General features: G+C 46.3%; 1 protein-coding gene across 1 annotated transcript in view; it reads left to right on the forward strand.

Annotated features, from left to right (window-relative positions):
* LOC147724582 (fibrocystin-L-like) overlaps nt 1–20,625 on the forward strand; it is a 2,246,326-nt gene that overhangs the window by 364,395 nt on the left and 1,861,306 nt on the right. The window contains exon 15 of the mRNA XM_086918063.1: nt 14,391–14,559. Within this exon, the coding sequence (XP_086774189.1) occupies nt 14,391–14,559 (169 nt within the window). The remainder of the gene's footprint in view (nt 1–14,390; nt 14,560–20,625) is intronic.

Consider the following 20,625-nt stretch of genomic DNA (forward strand, 5'->3'; position numbering starts at 1 on the left):
ACGAGCCTCGTTCAGTAGTAGTGCCAAGTACTGCTCCTGATCCAAAACCTATTGTCTCCTAGCCGGGCCCCCGTCCGCCTCCCGACCCCTACGCTCCAGTACCTCCATATCTGCCTCCCGACGCACCAGGTCCTTCTGCTGCTCCCTCCGCACAGCCACGCACAAGGAAATGTCCACCCCCACAAAGTGGGTTTCATCGCTTCCCAAAGCACCGCCAGAGAATCAACTGACCCTACATTCGCCACCAGGAAATTGTCTATCTCTTTGGCCAGGTGTGCCCTATAATCTTCATTCTGCAACTGCCACCCCAACATAAGCCATTTGAGAGGCTGCCCCCCCGGGCCAATCCGAAAACTGAGTGCAATGGGCGAGTGATCAAACAAGGCTCTAGCCATAATACTTGTTGACATCGCCCTGTGTACCATCCTCCTGGGGACAAATTTATAATCGAGCCTCAAAAGGGAGTTGTGTGTCGTGGAAAAGTAGGTATACTCCCTGCGAATGCCATGCATGTGTCTCCATACATTTGTCCAGTCTAACCCTGCAGGCAGGGATGCAGCTTGGTAGGGGATCCTCCCGCCCCCACCGCCCCCACACTCCTCCATCTATCCCAATCCCGGTCCATCACATCATTCCAATCCCCCCCTCTAACAGAGATTACATCCGGCATGTCCCCCCAAAGCATTAGGAGCCGTTCCACCAGGGACCACTGTAATGGTGGCGGGGCATAAACGCTTCAAGGGGTCAAGACCTCTCCACAAATTCTGCCCTGTATGAAGACATACCGTCCCTGCGTGTCAGACCAGAGTCTCTTGTGTTCATATGGAACTCGACGATGGATCAATACCGCTTTCCCTCGCGAGCCTCTCGTGAACCCCGAGTGAAACACCTGATGATACCCGTATTGTTGGAGTCATAGCTTTGGTGCCCAAGAGGTGTGTTTCCTGAAGGAGGAGCATATCGGCCCCAGCCCTCTTGGCATACTGAAGAAGGGCCCCCCACTTCACCTTGTCCAATGCCCCCCAGACATTCCAACTGACCACACACAGGGATCCAGGGGTCATCCGCCTTTCAGCCTCCGTACCAGGCATTACAAAAAAAAAAAAACATTCTCATGACGTACGTATGCGTTCCCCAGAGTACAGCCAAAGTTCCAAATATCTAGCGTGGATGCGCAATCAAACAGGTAAAGCAGACCCCCCCAACATCACCACAACCCCCCCACCCCATACCTCCCAAACATAGAAGCATCTGTCGTGGTCAGATAGGAGCTAGGTCCCCAACTGGGGGACAGGTACCAACCCTTCCAATGGATCCCCAACTGGCCACCCATATCCCTTGGACTTCACCCCATCTCGCCCACCAGTACGTGACCGGGTACCCAGCTCAATACATGTGCCTATTCGGACGTTAAGATACATTCACCAAAATGTCCGTCCCTGTAGAGCCGGTTGATCAGTCTGCTGATGCCAGTCTCTCCGACGGCTTGCCCTTCTGCTGTTGTGCCGAGGCAGACAACAATCGACCACTTGACCTTGATCTCCTGCTACTCTGCTGTTGGCCTCGTGGGCCCCTTCGAGCCACTTCACTTGACGAGGAGTCCGAGTCCCGGCCAGGCGGTGTGTGAATCTGCACCCTCACCGTTTTATCAGACCATGTAAAAACTTCCTCTGGCAAGTCAAAGAACAAAGTACGAGACCTGTAGACCACTCTTAGATGGGCTGGATATAGCAGTGCATACTGGATCTTCAAGTATCGGAGGTGAGCCTTGGCCATCAAAAAGAACTGTAGCTGCTGCTGCTCTAGGCGTGTGTAGTCTAGGAAGATAAGGATCTTTGCATTGTCACAAGTGAGGCATTCCTTAGCCCTGGCCTGCTTTAGGATAGTATCACGGTCCATATAGTTCAAGAATTTGGCGATAATCAGCCGTAGACGTGCCCCTTGAGGGGGCTTCTGCATCAGGTCCCTATTAGCGTGCTCCACTACAAAGCTGCGGGAGAGGGCATCCGGGGGAGCCAGCCCTCCAGCTACTGTGTCAGGAAACACTCCACACTGTTCCCTCGCATCCCTCTGGAAATCCCACGAAGCGAAGGTTGTTGCGTCGAGCCCTCCCTTCGGCGTCCTCAGCCCTCAGTGCCAGCCCCTTCTGATTCTTCTCCATAGCCGCGACCTTCTTTTTAAGGGTTGTAACATCATCTTCCACCGCCGAGATGCGGGCCTCTGTCCCCGCAGTACGGTCCACAGCATTGCGCAAATCATGCCGCAGCAGCATGACATCAGCACCCACGGCCCTGATTTTAGAAACCAACATATCTCTAGACTGAGTAATGGCCGCCATAAGCGCTGCGTTGTCCGGTACTTGGCCTTGTGATACTGCGGCCCCTGTTGCAGCACTCACTTCAGTGAACTTGTCTATGGTGCCCTGTTTTGGATGACCTCCACCACCTTTATCTCGCATCATTGTCCCAGCGTGGGTGCAGCCCCAAAGCCCCCGGGGGCGACCGCCGACTTGTTCGAGCCCGGATAAAGCCCAATGTCCAGGACACCGAAGCCCATTTCAAGGCCTTCCTCTCCACACCCCAAGGCAGGTGGCAGCCGCCACACGGATATCCACTATGGCCACCAATGCACCTCCTCGTCACTCCCAAGAGCCCTGCGTCCCCACTCCGTGGCCCGACCCGACCACCGACGTGCGCTGCAGACCCTGGCCCCTCCCGGGCCCAGCCAGTGTCTCCGAGGCCTGAGGGCACAGGCGTACCAATGTCCGGGGGGGAGCTTGACCCTGGCCAACGTCCACTTCTTAGGGGGCAGCGCCATGCTGCACTGTGATGTAGCCTTAGTGCCCTTCTCGCACCACCAGCGCCCAACAGCTACCCCTACGCCTGCCTCCCAGGGTGAAAGGCTGGACTCCCCATGTCTTGGAGGGCACTGCCCCCGCCTCCATTGCGTCGCTGCTACCGCTGCAGCCCGACTCTCCCGCCGAACCCCCAAAGGTCACTGGGTCAAAGGTCACTGGGTCTGCAAGGATTCCATGCAGGGGTAAGGGTGGGGGAGGAGGAAAAAGTAGACCCCCGCTGGCAACCTCCGTCCACCGCCGCACCCTCCGGCCCATGCATGCCTTCTCCGCTGCTTCAAGGACTCACAAAATGGCCACGCCTGCTCCGGGGCCTCCCCTCCCCGATACCAGGAATCCGCAGCCGGACCGCCACCTATATGGGCCTCCTCCTGCCATCCGCCACCTTCACGTAGATCCCTGCAGCTGCCTAGACCCCTGGAGAGGCAGGGGGTGCAGCTCAGGACTCAGCCACAAGATCGCTTGCTCCGCCCACCGGCGGCTCCTTCGCTGCACGCCGTCCTCCGAGCCTCCGCTCCCGGCCCAGCTGAAAATCGAGGCCCCGTCTCTCCCTCGGCTGTCGCCACCCGGGCCGCCTCAAACTGCGGGCCTGCAGTCGCTGCCGCCACTCCTTTGGATTCCCGACTCACGTCGGAGGACCCAGCTGTAGGTGTATGTGTCCCCGGCACAGGGGCACTCCTTCAGATACGACCGAAGGCAGGATATCTTATAAGGATGTTGGATGACTGGTCGGAGCTCAAGCCACGCCCCCTGGCAATTAAATATTTTAATTGGTAATTCATTTTTTTAATTGGTAATTAATGTTTGTAATTGGTTATTAATTTTTTTAATTGGTAATTCATTTTTTTAATTGGTAATTAATGTGTGTAATTGGTTATTAATTATTTTAATTGGTAAATACTTTTTTATTTGGTAATTGTTTGTAAATGGTAATAATTTTTTTAATTGGTAATTAATTTTTTTAATTGGTAATTCATTGTTTTAATTGGCAGGTAATATTTTTTATTGGTAATTAATTTGTGTTAATTGGAAATTATGTTTTTTTAATTGGTAATTAATGTTTCATAAAAAGTATGTTTTGGAATAAAAAATAAATGTAATTGTTATTCAATTTCCAATAATGATTATGTTTTTGTTATGAAAAATATGTTATTGATCAATATTTATTATTTGGTAACTAATATTTATTAATTAATATTTATTGGTATGTATTGTTAATTTGTAGTTATTTAAAAATTACATTATTAATTATTTTAAATACAAAAACTATTTTTAAGTATGTTATATTTAACTTCTACGCTATCCAACGCTTTCCCTACTGTTGCACTCTCTTGAGTGGGAATAGTAATTTTTACCCCTACGCTATCCAACGCTTTCCCTACTGTTGCACTCTCTGGAGTGGAAATAGTAATTTTTACCCTTACGCTATCCAATAATTTCCCTACTGTTGCACTCTCTGGAGCGGGAATAGTGATTTTTACCCCTACGCTATCCAACGCTTTCCCTACTGTTGCAATCTCTGGAGTGGGAATAGTAATTTTTACCCCTACACTATCCAATGCTTTCCCTACTGTTGCACTCTCTGGAGCGCGAATAGTAAGTTGTACCCCTATGCTATCCAATGCTTTCCCTACTGTTGCACTCTCTGGAGTGGGAATAGTAATTGTTACCCCTACGCTATCTAACGTTTTCCCTACTGTTTCACCCTCTGGAGCTGAAATAGTAATTTTTACCCCTACGCTTTCCACCGCTTTCCCTACTGTTGCATTTTCTGTAGTTGGAATAGTAATTTTTACTCCTACCCTATCCAACACTTTCCCTACTCCTGCACTCTCTGGAGTGGGAATAGTAATTTTTACCCCACGCTATCCAACATTTTCCCTACTATTGCATTCTCTGGAGTTGAAATAATCATTTTTACCCCCACGCTAACCAAAGCTTTTGCTACTGTTGCACTCTCTGGAATGGGAATAGTAAAGTAAAGTAAAGTTTTTTTTATTGCACAATTATTTGAAATCATTGCAATATGCAAGAAAACAAAAAGACGGTAGTAAAAACATTTGAGGCTGTTGAAAACTAAAACAGTGAATGGGTGGGAAGGGAAAGTAAAAAGACAAGGAAACTCAAAAAAATCGATTACTTGCAGGGAATTAAATTCAGGCTTGCACAGAGGGAAAAGTCATAGAATTAATTTCAGTAATGAATTTGACAAAACGGGTCGCCATTTGAGGCGAATCCCCCCTCATGCATTTCTCAAGTGCTTCTTGGCATGTCCTGATACCTAGAAGGAGCCAGATTGGTCTCAGCCAGAATATTCTTTGTGGCCGCAATTGATGACAAATGCACAAAATGTGAATTAGGTTTTCCTCTCCCCGTTTGCAAAACCGACATTGGGAGGACGCTCCTATCTTGTAACCTTGCCCAAACTTGTATGCTTTCAGCGGAGTTAGGCCAAATCAAAATCTCATTAGCTGGTGTTTGCTATACGGTTTCATTGCTGATGCAAGAAAGAATGGAAGGGTTTTCGGAGCGTATAATTTGGCGGCCCAGGTGCCGTGAGAAAGCTTAAGTACCAGTTGTGTGTCCGATTGGTTTGAAAGGATTTTTGCTTGCTTGATTAAGAGATTTCCTTTCGTTTCGTTGGACAGAGAAGAAGACCATATGTGCCCCGCTTCGAGCGATTTGAGGCAGAACGTTAGGTATTTATTCCATGATGTAGCGGGGTTGTTGAGGACCAGCCATATACAGCTCTTTAGCGTATGAGAATTTGCTTGTTTCGCTTTTAAGCAATATGTAACAAATCTTGCAGCCATAATCCAACGCATGGAGGATAGAGAGAATTCTTTCCGTATTTGGGCATGGGAAGTTGAATTTGGCAATCGAAAGACCCGGCGGTAACATGATGATTGCGCTCTATCAAGCCAGTTATTCAGTTTGTCCTTGAAGATGATTGCTCCAAAGGCAATTGTGGGCAGAAATTTTGCATTAATCAATTTTATTAATGGGACAAAATCCTGGGAGTGTAAAGCATTCTTTGTTCTCATAAAGACCCCCTCTAGACGGCGAGCCACTCAGTTGTATGCGCCGAGCATCTACCTTTGTGGTTAATCCAGACGCCTAGATATTTATATGTAGGGACAGTCTCCAGTTGTTTCCCCTCTGTGAACTACAGGAGCTTTTTTGTGTTCGCAGGTAAGACTGCCATCACCTTGGTTTTACCTACGTTTATCTCGAGCATATTGTTTTTACAATACTGGGCGAGAGAGTTGAACAGCCTTTGGAGGCCCACCTGGGTTTGGTCTAACAGAATCGTGTCATCCGCATACTGCAGAATTTGGATTTTGCTTTGGCCAATTCCTGGGGGGAAGGCTCTTGATCCAGTTAACCATTCGAGAAGGTCAGCGAGGTACAGATTGAAAAGTAATGGTGCGAGAATGCACCCTTGTTTAAGGCCTCTATTTGTATAAATTTTATTAGAGGTGTTCCATTTTGATGTTACTCTGACCTTGACCCATGTGTCCGTATGAAGGGCTATTAGCGCATTTAGTAGTGCCCGCGGAATTCTCCATTTTGACAGTTTTTCCCATAGTTTGGGACGGCTAACACTGTCGAATGCTTTGCGGAAATCAATAAATCCCATGTACAGAGATTTGCCTTTTGCAGCTCTGGTGGTCTCCATCAGGTGGACTATCGAAATCAGATTGTCTTCAATGTGGCAGCCTTTTCGGAAGCCAGTTTGGCTGAAGGGGATTAGATTTTTCGATTCCGCCCATTTTGTAAGTTCTTTCAACAATATGCTTGCATAGGCTTTCCCGTCCACATCGAGTAGAGCTATCATCCAGTAGTTATCGGGATGGGAGCGCGAACCTTTTTTATGGAAAGGTACTAATAGTGATCCTTGCCACGCATGCGGGATGTATTGCATCTTCAAATAGCGGAGTCAACAGCAAAGCCCATTTTTGTGCAGCGGCTTTAAAGACCTTCGTTGGGATTCCATTGGGGCCTGGAGCACCACCAGAGCGCATTTTCCTTATTACCGCAGCTATTTCTTCTCTTGCTATCTTGATAGGACAGGGCATGTCTTCCTCCTCGACTTGCTGGTCTAGTGTTAGTTGAACGCTCCTACTGCCAATTGGTACGCCCGATATTGTATACAGCTCTTTGACATACTTCTCCCAATCAGCGGGGGAGATATTAGTTGCAGTCGGAGGTTTGGCAGCTTTGGATGCCTCATTCACCCAATTCCGAAATTTCCTTTGATCCTTCGTTTTAATTATCTCGAAGGCTGCCGCCCAGTGAAGCTCTTCTTCCTGTCTTTGTAAGGCAAATCTGGCCTTCCTATAGACTTTTCTAGCCGCTGATATATCGCTCTTCAGAGATATGTATTGGCTTTCGCTGTACGTATGGGCTCGTTGCAACTTATTTAGTTTACTCTTTGAGAGAATTACAGCTTGTTTTTGCTCAAGCAAAGTAGTCGAAACCGGAAGCACCTGCGGAGGGCTACTTGTTATTTTTAATGCCAACTGGTCTCTGAATTTACTCAGTCTTGTTTCCCAGGAGAGACCTGCCAAATAGTCAGTCCCATCATGGCAATGTTCGAAAAGAAGATTATCAATCTCTGCTTCAAGTACTTCACAATTCTCCTCGGACCATCTCAGTTTTTTTACCTTCTGAAGGTTTCATTCCCATCCAATCAGGGGAATTATTAGGCGATGTTGAGGCCAAAGGGCGATGTTACATACTAGGATGGCATGATCGCTGTCTACAGATGGCGTTACCGAGAACTGGCGCACCAGATGAAATGCGAGAAGAAATATCCAGATGTAATCTAGAGTAGCATGCGGAAAGGGGATATATGAGTATAAACTGCAGGATTATCGGTGGGAAGCCTTCCATTAAGAGCACGCAGACCAGATTGGTTAAGTTTTGTTGCAAGTCTCATTCCGCTAACTTCCTTCCGTTGGTATTGAGACTTTATCTCCGGAATTGCCCACTCTTCATTTCCTAGTGCTATTTGGAGGGATTGGGTTGGGTCCAGGTCCATTAGGTTGCAGTTGAAGTCTCCCATTATCAACCACAAATCATTTGGGAATAGAGCTTCCAGATCCTCTATTTTGGGAATCAAAGTATTTAAAGTTGCCTCCCGGCGAATTTTTACAGGATGTAGATAGACGCAACCGAGGATGATTTTTTGCCTTATTTTCCCCTTATCGTGGCTCTTGATCTCAATACTGAGAAAGGTATAATCACCCTTCCCATTATAGAGTGTCACTAATTTTCGTCCAGTGTATTCTTTACGGCGATCAACATGCCCCCGGATGCATGGCCACCTACTGCAGAAGGAATAGCAAAAGATTTGACTGTAGTGAAATCTTCCCAGATGGTATTCTCTAAGGCCCAAGTCTCTTGGATCGCAAGGATATCGTTTAGCTCTTGGAGGTCCTTAATTGTGGGACACATTTTCTCTTTAGTTAGGCCCCTGATGTTCCACGAGCAAATATTTAACCGCATCGCTGCGGCGGCTTTTCCCGCTGTGCGCGGCATTTTCAAAAATCCCGCGTAACGTGACAAAGCCAGCTCGTCATCCGCGCAGCGCAGGTAACGCCCATGACGAGCTGGCTTTGTCATTAGCGTCGAAGGGGTTAAGCATCGAGCTGTGTCATACTTTGGTTTGCTTTCTGACTGGCTTGCCTGTGTACTACCCTAAGGCCTTGGAAAGCCAGGACCAATCATTGGATTTGTTTAATTTAAATATGCACTTGCGTGGGCTGCCTGCAGCTGTGGCGATTACTTGAAGTTGGGTGTCCATCCAAGGTGTAGCTTTTAATTCCTGTCTGGGGCCCCGTAGCATCGGCTGGTGCTGCTGTCTTCTCCCTTCCACATTTAAGTCAGAGCCCGTATTGTTGGGCAGCAGGGTTTCAAAGTTTTTTTTTAAGAAGGTCGGGTAGTTGAGGGACGTATAGGAACTGACTCGAATACCCCATTCACTCAGTTGTTTTGAGTTTTTAGCTAATATTGCCGCAGGCTCTGGGTTGGTGAAGGTTACCAGAGTTGACTAATTTTTTTGGCCCCAGGCTGGGTCAATAAAAGCCACTGTTTCAATGTCTGCTGAGTTGATATTTTCTAAGCCTGGCAAATTCTGGCAAAGTTTTAGAACATTTCCCCTGTTGAGGATGTCCCATTGACCCGGTGATTCATATTCTGGATAGAGTAATACTTTTTTATTCTGTCGCTGTAAAAGGCTAGGGGCCTCATTTATGAAAAGTGACGCATCGCTGCGTGAAAACAGCGATGCGTCACTTTTCATTGCGCACTCCTTGCGACACCAATGATGCGTCATATTTAATGTATGACGCATCATGTTGCAAGGACTTACAGATACGTCAGTATTTCTGACGCATCTGTAAGCGCAAAAGTGACGCATTGCTGGAGTGTGTCACAAAAGTGACGCAACTCCAGCAATGCGTTCTTTCACATGGGGAAAGCCCCATGTGAAAGGGCTTGTGTCAGTCTTACGCCTGCTGTGAGGCAGGTGCAAGATTTTGACGCAACAGCATCCTAAAAGTGACGCAGTGAAATCTCATAGATTTCACTGCGTCACTATTACGAGGCTTTTTGCGGGGGAACACCCCCTCTGCATACATTATTCCTGACGCAGGTATAATGTGGCGCAGGGGTTTAAAAAGTGACGCATCTACCTAGATGCGTCACTTTTTAAATATGGCACAACAAGGCGCATTTTGTACGCCGCTGGTGCATCACAAAAAGTGATGAACCGGCGGCGCAAAACTGACGCAAGGCCTCATAAATAAGGGCCCCGGTTCTTGGATATTAGTAGTAGCTTTATGCAGTTGTGGCCGATTGGGGCTGCAAATCGGAAGATCTGTTTGGGGCTTTTCATTGACACGATGTTCTGAATTTTCTAGAACAGTTTGCTTTGAAGTCAAGGAGTGGGTACTTATTAACTGAGCGCTTGTAGCGGATTCTTGAGAGGAAGGTGTTTTATTATTAGGACCGACCTCCTCTTATGCGGCCCCTTTGTTGGTTTGACTTTCATCTTCTCTTAATGTTGAAGTTTCTGTGCTGGAGACTCTTTTTATTTGCCCCAGGCCTTCAGCAGTAGGCATGTTTATTCCGCTGGTAATGGCTGAAGAGTTTTTAATGGCAGGTTTAATGGACTTTTCACTTTGAGTCGGATGGTTGCTACAAGGCATTTTCATATTGCTGTTAAGTTTAGGTGCTTTTTCCTCCTTTAGGTCTATAATTTTCTGTGTAGGATTTTGAATTGGTTTTGATTTTTCAACAATGCCTTTGCGGAGGTCCGATGATTCGTCTAGCTCCTCCACCTGGTTTGACGAGAGATTCCTCCCATTTGTTCCGAGCCCTTGTAATAGGGCAATGTTCTTTTTATTAGTTTTATTTAGTTTCTTCAGTTTTTTCTTATTTTTTCTCGACATCTCTGGGGCATATTACCAAGCAATAGCGATAATTATCGCTATTGCTTGGTTAGAGACAAAATTTTACCGCAGAGCTGCGGCGATTTTTACCGCAAATAAACCTTGGTATTACCAAGGTTTATCGCAAATGCGATAAAAATCGCCGCAATGCATGAATATCGCTGAAAATTCAGCGATATTCATGCATTACCGAGCTAATGCTCTTAGCCATGTTATCCACCTCCCATTGGATAACATGGCTAAGAACTGCTCAGGGCAGGTGTTAGCTTTTGGAGATATTCGCGCTTAGCGCGAATATCTCCAAAAGTTGGTAATAGGAGATAGCGATGTTAGCGACTGTTTTCAGTCGCTAACATCTTGGCATGCCCACTTTGCATGTCATTAGTGATAAATATCACTGACATGCAAAGTGGGGCCCAAGATGGTCGCTATCTCCTACTAGCTGTCGCTAACTGGTGACTTTCTCTTTTCCCCGCTGGGCAGATGTAGTTTCTTTCTCAGGGTCATTTGCGATGGCGAGGCTATTAGCATGCGATGTAACAAAGACAACAGACGATGACATGGGTGATAGCGCAAGTGGTAACGCAAGTGATGATTTAGTTATACTTGACTGCACCCAATGTTCGTCTGGGATAAGGGGGGGAATGGGTAATAATGGGGAAGAGAGGGGAAGGCTGTCCTGCACGTTCGCTAGTTTGGTGCCGGGGACTAAGGCAGTGGCTTGACGATGAACGATTATTTCTGGGTAGAGAGACGTTAGGTTAGAAGGATCAGACGAGTTTATAAATTGCTGCTGTAGTTTCATGGTCTTATTGCGTGCTAATTGGGGTGTTGCGCTGTTTCCTTGGCCAATCTTGTGGAAATGATCTCGAATAACAGACATTCCGCTAATTTTCACTTTTGTTGTGTGCGGACGATGGGCCGTCAACGCCGTTTGCGCAAAGCCTCTGCTGGGGCTGTTTTTGTCCTTTTCATCCTCGAGGATTCCCACTGGAGCGCTAGGAAGAATTTCTGAAGCCTCTTCCATTTGTTCCGCTTGCTTTGGGCAGAATCGAGAAGGAGATTGGCGACTGCAACCTGTCGCCTGAGGATACAGCAGTTTTGATTTCTGGCGCTTGACAGACTTGTGAGGACGGTGTGTTGGTTGCAGTAAAAGGCAGCTCCTAGTGCACATTCTAGTCGGAGCGTGGTTGAATTATATATATAGACGTCAGTCAGTCCAGCAGGATGGCTTCAAATGCAAGAGTTTTTGACAGCTTAAAACTTGACAGCTTAAAAAATAACAGCTTAAAAAATGCAGGTTTAAGAGCAGGACCCCTCAGATTGGGAGGCTACTACCTTTATTAGAGTCAGCTAGAGAATACCAAAAGCTGATGCGAGAGTGAGCGGATCACACAGGGGGAGGCCTCCGGCGAGATCAGACTTAGTCGGAACAGCCTGGCCTCCTATCCCCGGGCTCTTACTGTACAGCTGCCTCTAACGGCAGCTGAGCTCACTATCTCTCGCCAGTGCACCAGCGCCCCAGGGAGGCTTTTACCGGCGCGCAGCTTGTCGATGTGGCTAGCTGTCACAAGTCGCAGGTGCAATTCGCCAGTGCAAGTTTAAGTTTAAGTGCGAGAAGAAATACAGGTCGCCAGTCTGTCAGGGTTCTTTGGCTCTTGGCTTGCAGGCTCTATCACCCTATCCTTGCATTGCTTTCGCTGTTTCAGTCAGCTGGTAGCGCGACTAACCTCTGATAGCGGGCTCGGCACTTCCAGCGTTGCTTCCAGCGGTAGTGGGAGAAATGAGGGGGGAGCGCAGTGGCATCAGCGCTAGCACAGCCTGCAGTGCCTGTCCCCTTGATTATGGCTCCTCACAAAACGCTGCGACCATAGTAATCCATAGTAATCCTTACTATACTGAGTCCCGCAGCCTCGGGCAGTGACGGCAGGGAGCAGTAGTTGGGGCAGTAGTTAGAGTCCGCTTTTGCCGCTTTTGCCGCTTTTGCCTTTCTTTTAGTACGATTGTTGCTTTTCTCCCGCTCCGCTTTCTCTCTCGCCCGGGGGGGGGGGGGACAGCAGCAGAAGCAGCGGCGGCAGCGTCCTGCTAACTTTTCCAGGATTTTATTGGGTTCTGGAAGGAGAGAAATCAAGCAATCATTTTTGCGGAGTGACGGGTCAGCCGATGGTCTTTTTAGTAGTGACTTGAATATGGCATGTTTCCATACCGATGGATCAGTGCCTGATGTAAGTGAGAAGTAAAACATGTCTGTTGAGGTGGAAATTACTGCTTTCCCAACTTTGAGCATGATATCTGGGGGAGCAGGATCTTTAGGGAAGCCAGCTTTGAGGGATAGTAAACTTTTATGTGTGTTTTCCCTGCAATATTCCAGGAAAAGTGCTAAGTTTTCCATTCCCCAATCGGGGGTTATAGTTGCCCCATTGTCTCCTCCCAGTGTTTGTAGGATGTTGTTAACCTTCTCCAGGAAGAAGTTCGCCAGCATATTGCTCCATGACTCTGATGAGGAGGACCAGATGTGATATTAGCAGGTTTCCTCAGACTATTCATCAGGCTGAATATTTCTTTAGATGAATTCAAAGCATTTTCAATCTTAGTAGTGAAGTAATTAACTCTGGCTTCCCTGATAGTGTAGTGATATTTCTTTACGGCCCTTTTGTAATTGTTTTTGCTTGTTTCATCGTAACTTTTCCCCCAACCCCTTTCTAGTTGTTTGGATTCCTATTTCAGTTTCCGCAGTTCACTTGAGAGCCATGGTGCCCTGTCTCCGGGGCGAGTGGCCTTATGTTGTTTAAGAGGCACCAGGTGATTTTGGGGGTTCTGCTTCCATGTTTCGAAACTGCTTTATCTCTTGACTATGTCTCCTGTCTTTTCAGGGATGGGGCTGAAGAGTGTGCTCCTATGGCAATTTAGACCAGTTTTGCCTAATACTCAGTTGGCAAGGTGCAGAGACTATATGATTTATTCTGTTCAATTGAAAGGGAATTCTTTTGTGGTCTGACCATAGGATATCAATAGGGTCCCCTGTGGCCATGTCAGGTATATTGGAGAAAATGGAGTCAAGTAGGTGACCTTGATTATGGGTAGAAAATTTGACCAATTGTGATAGTTGTACTGCATCTGGTTCCATAATTTTCATTTTTTCCCTGTTTCACAGTTATGATTCTTTAAATTAAGATTTCGGTCATCTCACACTGAGAAATTTGCTGTCAGAAGACTATGTTCTCCAACGATGTCAGGGAGAGGCTATATGAAGTGGGTGGCAGGGCCTGGTGGGCGGTATAGAAGTAACTCAAAGAATGTGAAGGTTGGGGATAGATCCATGGAGAACAGCAGACCTTCACCTCCAGGAAGTTGTATGGAGTCAATGTTGCTTTCAGCGCCCCCTTATATATAATGACTACTATTACTCCCCTGTTATTTCCTTCTCTGTCGTGCCTGGTGAATGTGTAGCCCTGTGGAAGGGTCATCACAACGTCGGTAATGGTGGTGCTGGCAGTAATGGCTATGCTGCAAATGGTTGTGATGATAATAGAATTGGTAATGGTAGTAATGGTTAAGGTAATAGTGATGTGTAGAAGTGGTGGTTGTGTTGGTCATAATGTTGGTGATTATAATTTGAGGGCTCAAGTGGTAATGGTGTTGATAATACCTGTGGAACAGTTCATATTGATAATGGTAGTGATAGTAATGGTGGTGGAGGTAATTATGGTGGTGGTGGTAATAGTGCTAGTAATGATGGTACTAGTAATGTTTGTGGGGGATTGTGGTCATGCTAATGATGGTGGCGGAAATGGTAGTAAGAGCGGTGGCAATGATCTTAGTAGCAATGATGGTGATGGTAGTGATTATATTGGTGCAAATGGTGGCACATGTGTTCATAGCAGCCTTCATACTGCATGGTGCATATAAACAGTCCCACTGACTGCAGTGGATACTCAGGGGCAGGAGGTTTTCCTCACACTCACTTCCCAGGCTGCCTAAAGTGCCAAGTGGCTCACAAACAGAAGACATGTGCTATGTGAGTACTTAAACATGCAGTAACAATGAGCACAGCGTAAGTAATGTCTTTCTTTTTTCAGGTACTACCTTGAAATCTATGTCCAGCACTACAATAATGGCTACTATATTGGATTTGTTGAAGTGGGGTTATTCGGTGAGCTCTCTTCCTACACTAACCAACAACTTGTGAGCGCTGTACAGGAACTACAGTACATCAAGTCCTCTTCTGATATTGTACTGGAGAAACAGGTCTGTTTGTTCACATAATTTCTTTACAGCAATGTAAAAAAAAGCCTTATCACTATCTTATTAAATAATCTATGATTTACAACTATATTTAAATAGGAGTAGGAAAGCAAATTAAGAGTTCACACAAATGTGATCATACATCTTCTGGAGACTATTGTCTTAGGCTGCAAAGATTCAGCATTTTCAAATTATTTATTTATTTATTTAAATATTTTTATTGGAAGAGTTCACACAATCATCAAGTGAGTTATACATTAAAGCCATACGTCATTATCAAAGACGATGTTAAAATATCCGAAAGGCATACATAAACAAAAGTATGATAATGCCAAAGAAATGTTGTATATTGCATTGCATCTACACTCATATTAATTCATTGGTTTTGTAAACTTTACTCAAGGAAACGGGAGAAATCCTCCCTCTAGCCCCCCAGATATACCAACGCCACCCACATAATCATTGAAATTTGTTATATGATTATAAATAATTTGATCGCCATTGTTGGAAAGGCAGGACTACTTCAGAACGCCAATTCTGAAGAAGTATTGATCTTGCAATTGATACCATAAGAAACAGTCCGTTTTTCTGCAAAGGTTCTATTTTGACGTCTAGAGAATACCCCAAAATTGATGTTTGCTCATCAATTACTTGTTCCATCTCTAATGTATGAAAGCAATCCTTCTAAATCCCTGTCCAAAATTGATTTAATTTAGAACATCCCCAGTTACCCTACCCCTCCCCTAGGGTTGCCTACAACAAGGAACACATAGGGGACATTCAAGAGAACCAGATGCACCTAGAACCCCTAGAACACTGGGATCGCCATATAAATAATTTTTCACCTATATGAGTTTCATCATAAGGCTCAATGAGCTCAAGAAGCTGGATGAGCAGCTTAACAAGCCTGTCAAGCTGCACCAAGAAAATAGGACCAGAAAGTGACCAATCAGGAATGATCAGTCGAAATTATCGGACCGGAAAGAGGTCAATATCAGGCGTAATTTGCCAAGACACTGCCAACCAACACGTTCAAAAAATAAAGAAGTCGACAAGTCAGATCAAAACTAAGACAAGCATAGTTAATACCTCAATTGTGGAATCCAACCCAGCATTGCCAAGAAACAATATAGAAGATAATAGCAAGCCAATTACATGCCAACTTAAGGAACATGATAAACAACTAGGAGAATGATGTTTACTAGCAAGCTGGTGCCCAAACCTTTCGAACTCATGTTTTATTACCCAGGAGAACGAGACCCCATAACAGGAACAGTGAGAGGGGACGAGAACCTGATCTTATCTGCTCACAAGAGCAAGAATCTTTTAACAACCACCAACGAGGCTTTGAGCAGAATAGCCAATGCATCCTGCATGCATGCAGACAAGCTAGATGTCCAAATAAACATACTCCAGATGGTGGCCAGTCTAATCTCTGGAATAGACAGCAAACTCGGTTGATTGGAATCCTTGATATACAGAGCACATGGCAGAGTTGACCCAAAAGCATGAGGTTTGCCACTGCAGCCTAATACTAAAGAAGTTGGAATCGCTACCGGACATAATGAGCTCCCTAGGTGAGGATTTGAAGAGGGAGGTATTTAGATTGCCATTCAGAATCAACTCAGCCACCAGCAACAACCGAATTCATATTGAAACATGCCAAATTTCAAAAAGAGATCTGTTACCAAAAGCCAGGAGAACGTGGAGAGAATGTAGAAGGAACTCGGGTGGAAAAAATCCAGTCCACCACCCATGACACCCCAGAGTCACTACAACAACAGACTAAAGGCAAACAGGAGAACCCGAGTGGGCCACGCAGCATGGTCACAAGCCAGAAAATGACCCTAAACAAAAGAAATCAAACAATGAAGAAGGTAAAAAACAAAAAAGAGCAGTCTTTAATCGAAAACTCAACATAGAAGTAATAAATAGCCCAAAAGATCCCCCAAATAATACCAGCCTCTATCCAGTAGGAACAAGAAAAAATCGAACAAGTGCAAGAAATACAGAGAAGGACGTCTATTACATTGAATCCAAAAGGAAAACAAGGAATGTAAAGAGCAAACAAAGCCTCTACAAGTCTAGGCCGTTGTGGAATTGAGATAGAGCAAGCTGGGGGAGCCACAAATGTTCAATAAGGGAACAGCACAAATGTTCAATAGGGGAATTGCATGAATGCATAATAGGAGGTCAAGAAGTAAAACAGAATAGGAAGCATTCACACCTGTGGCAAAACAATGCGGAAGAAGATTGACTAAAAGTACTTGTAGTGGCGTACTTTAGGAAGCATTAATTAAATAATAAAGAAACGTTCCCCAAGCAACCTGGAGCTGTGTTTTATTGGTAAAGCACACTATTACAGTGGCGACGAGGCTGGGAAGCCACCACCAGGCACCCAAAGGAAAAAAAAAAATCGGAAAAAAAAACGGACCCACCACGAGGGAACACAAGAGGACACAGCTGCACACCAGTTTGCCCAGACCTGGTTAGAGGTCTACCCAGCGCGGACAAGCAGCCAGGACCGCACACTAAGTTGACAGAGTCGAACAGGAGCCTCAAACCAAGGTACTGACCCTAAAGAGCGCGGCAGAGCCCACCCACACCCTGTGAGGGTATGCAGCAGGCCAACAGCACAACAGGCCAAGAGCATGTGGACACTAGAGCCTAGAATATAAAACGCGCCAAAACAAACCAACCACCACAAGTTGAGAATCAGCGCTGGCTACCACAAAGGAGGGGGAGGGGGCTAACTCTGATAGTCCCCAGCTGCAACCAAAGACAGAGGAAACGGACAGCACCCCGGTAGCCCCAGTAACAAAGGGAGTGCCACACCCAAAGTTAAGGAGGAGAAAATGAGCACACCAGCAGGATATGCAATTGCACCAGTCCAATTCCTACCCAAGCCTGGAGAACCACTAATGAAGTGGGAAGACTGGAGAGAGTATATAGACAATTTCATAGGGGTCCTAGAAGACGAGAGTGAGGAAGTATTTAACCCTAAAAGAAAAAAGCGTATCCTACTACTCAATTTAGGACCAGAAGGACTCAGAATATACAAAAGCCTGGTACCCAAACAAAGAGGAAGTACAGACGATGATGTTTATGCCCATGCCATAGATGACCTGAACGAACACTATCGACCCACGGTATGTGTGTCAGTCGACAGATTCAACTTCCAACAGAGGAAACAACAGCCGGGGGAGACGGTAGAAGAGTATGTGGCTGCCCTGAAGAAGCTAGCGACCACGTGCAGGTACGGAGCATGGGAGGAGGAGTTTATTTAGGACCAAATAGTGATGCACACGACCAGCACTAACGTTCAGGACAAACTGTGGGCAAGTGGGGACACCACACTCAAAGATGTAATGGTCATCGTCAAATGAGCGGAACTGGCGCGCAGATGCGCAGACGCAACCAAGAAAGAAATGACACCCAACACCATGGTAAACAGGATATACAACGTGGAACCGTGCAGAGACCAAAAGTACAAAGGTTCCACCCCAGAGGGTCCCAACAAGTGGCAAAGCAACGCCGGAAGCCCAGGGAAACAAGCAAGCAGCGACAACAAGAAAACATGCTACAGATGCGGAAGTTGGTCCCACGAGGCACATGACAGGAAATGCCCGGCGTTCCGGGCCAAATGCATGTACTGTGGCATCATCGGCCACTACGAGAAAGTGTGCCGGAAGAAATCGTCCAAGAGTGTGGTGAAATACATCGACCAGGGCGAAGAGGACCAGGAAGAAAATGTGGAAGAAGAGGTAGTCACAGTACTGTGCATATACGACCAGGTGCTGAGTGTGGATGGAAAAAGGACAACCAAACCGGTCTTGGAAATGACGATTGTCGGAATACCCATAAGCGTAGTAGCAGACACTGGCTCCCCCTACACCATTGTTCCAAGAGCAGTATGGGAGGAATCTTTCAGTCCACAATTGGGCCCAGAACTAGAGAAACTGGACATCCGACCAGTAACATATAACGGCGACCGCATCCCTGTGGCGGGGTTCCGACCCTTGAAGTTCGAGTTTAGGGGCCGATCAGCGTTCTGCAAGCTAAACATCTCAGATAAGGGACCGTCAGTCTTGGGATGGCTGGGCCAGGGTGACCTGGGAATCAAATTGGATCCAGGAGGTAAAGAGCAGATACTGCTCACGGAATCAGAAGAGTGGCCTGATCTAGCCAAGTGGAAAGAGGAATACCCGAAAGTATTTGGAGGCACCGTTGGTAAACTGGAGAGATTCCTCACAAGATAATACTCAAGGAGGGAGCAATTCCAGTCGCCCACAAAGTAAGAAACGTGCCTATAGCGGTGAAGGACGCAGTCCAATTGGAACTACAAGACTTGGAGTAAAAAGGGATAATTGAACCCATCACGTGTGCAGAGTGGCTCGCGCCATTGGTGGTAGTCATGAAGCCCAACGGGAAGGTCAGGCTCTGTGTTGACCTGAGAGAACTAAATAAGAACATAGTGGTGGAGAAGTTCCCTCTCCCAAGGATCGACTAGATGTTGGCGAAAACCCGGGGAGTCAAGTGGTACTCCACCATTGATTTAACCTCCGCTTACCACCAAATAGTCTTGCATCCGGACAGCAGAAAACTCACGTCATTCATCACCCCATTCGGATGCTATCAGTTCTGCTGTATGCCGTTTGGACTGCAGTATTCCAGAAGCTAATGCACCAGCTCTTTAAGAACATGGGAGGTGTCCAATACTTCCAGGACGACATCCTGGTAATGGGGCGTGACAAGCTGGACCACAACTTGAAACTTGGCAAAGTGCTGGAAACCCTGGAGATCAAGGGGCTCACGGCAGAATGGACAAAGTGCCGACTAGACCTAGAGTCGGTGACGTATCTAGGCCATGAGATAGGGGTGCAAGGAATTACACCCAAGGTTTAAGGTTTAAGGTTTAAGGTTTGTTTATTGTACAGTTAATAAAAACTCACAATTTTAAAACATACAAATTTTAAAAAGTCAGATTCTTCATTAAAACAAGTAAGGTGCAGTAGCTCAAGTGTTAAAAAGTCTCAGCTTAGGTTGCATAAGAATCTGTGGAGTTTTTGTGGCCTTGATGCTTCCAAATTCGATGACCATGATAGCCAAGGGTGATTATTTTGTTATTGTTTGACTTTTTCTTGAGAAGACCCTCTGGATTTTTCGTTTAGTCTTGTGGCCACTATATCAAAGTATTTTGTTGTTCTGCAGTTTAGCTGAGTTTCATCAGGATTAAAACAGAGCATCACGGCCTGCCTGCAGCTCGTTATGCCCTTCTGGTTCCATAAAGCCCAAAACAAGGAGCGCCTTATGTCCCGGAGGTTTGTGCAAATGCAGATAATGTGTATAAGGTCCTCTTTCGCAGAAAGACAGAGGCGGCATTGATTTGCGGGATTTTCCCTTGTCCTTGGTGCCAGATGCGGAGCTATAGGAATTCTGCCCATGCGCATGTTAAGGAATTTATTTTTTGTCTTCTGTGTGAGGCCCATCGTTAGGTACTCTTGTGGTTTTAGAGAGCTGTAACCATTCAACACGACCCATCCGTGAGCTCTCTTAGCTAGGGTGGCTTTGTCCTCAATTGATGAAACCATCTTGGTGACTTTTGACACCACTTTTTTAAAGGTGCCAGGGTCAGTTGCCGACTCCCATAGGTCTGCAAGTCCTAAGACCTTCAGTGATTCCATTAATTAGGTCCTTGCAGGTGAGTTGTCTCTGATGGATAGTTCGGTCCATAGGTGGGCGCTTAAGGATCCGTGGTCCGCATCTCTGATTTTCCGCCAGCTTTTTAGATATGCGCCTCTTCTCTCCACCGCTTGTTTCTGCAGGCCGAATTCAAGCTGAATTTGTGCTGGTGATGAGTTGGTGGGGAGATGAAATATTGCCCTGTATGCTCGACTGATGGTTTTGTCTAGTGTTGTTGCATCTTTTCCTCTCATGGACTCGCTACCATAGGTAAGCATGGGCTGTAAGCGAGCTCTTAATACCTGTAGGAGAGGGCCCAGTGACCGGTCAGGGAGTGCTTTCTGCAGAGGCTTTATCGATAGGTGGAATGTCATGCCCTTTCGACGA

This window comes from Lissotriton vulgaris, chromosome 4_1 (genome assembly GCF_964263255.1).
Source record: "Lissotriton vulgaris chromosome 4_1, aLisVul1.2, whole genome shotgun sequence".
Lineage (NCBI taxonomy): Eukaryota > Metazoa > Chordata > Amphibia > Caudata > Salamandridae > Lissotriton > Lissotriton vulgaris.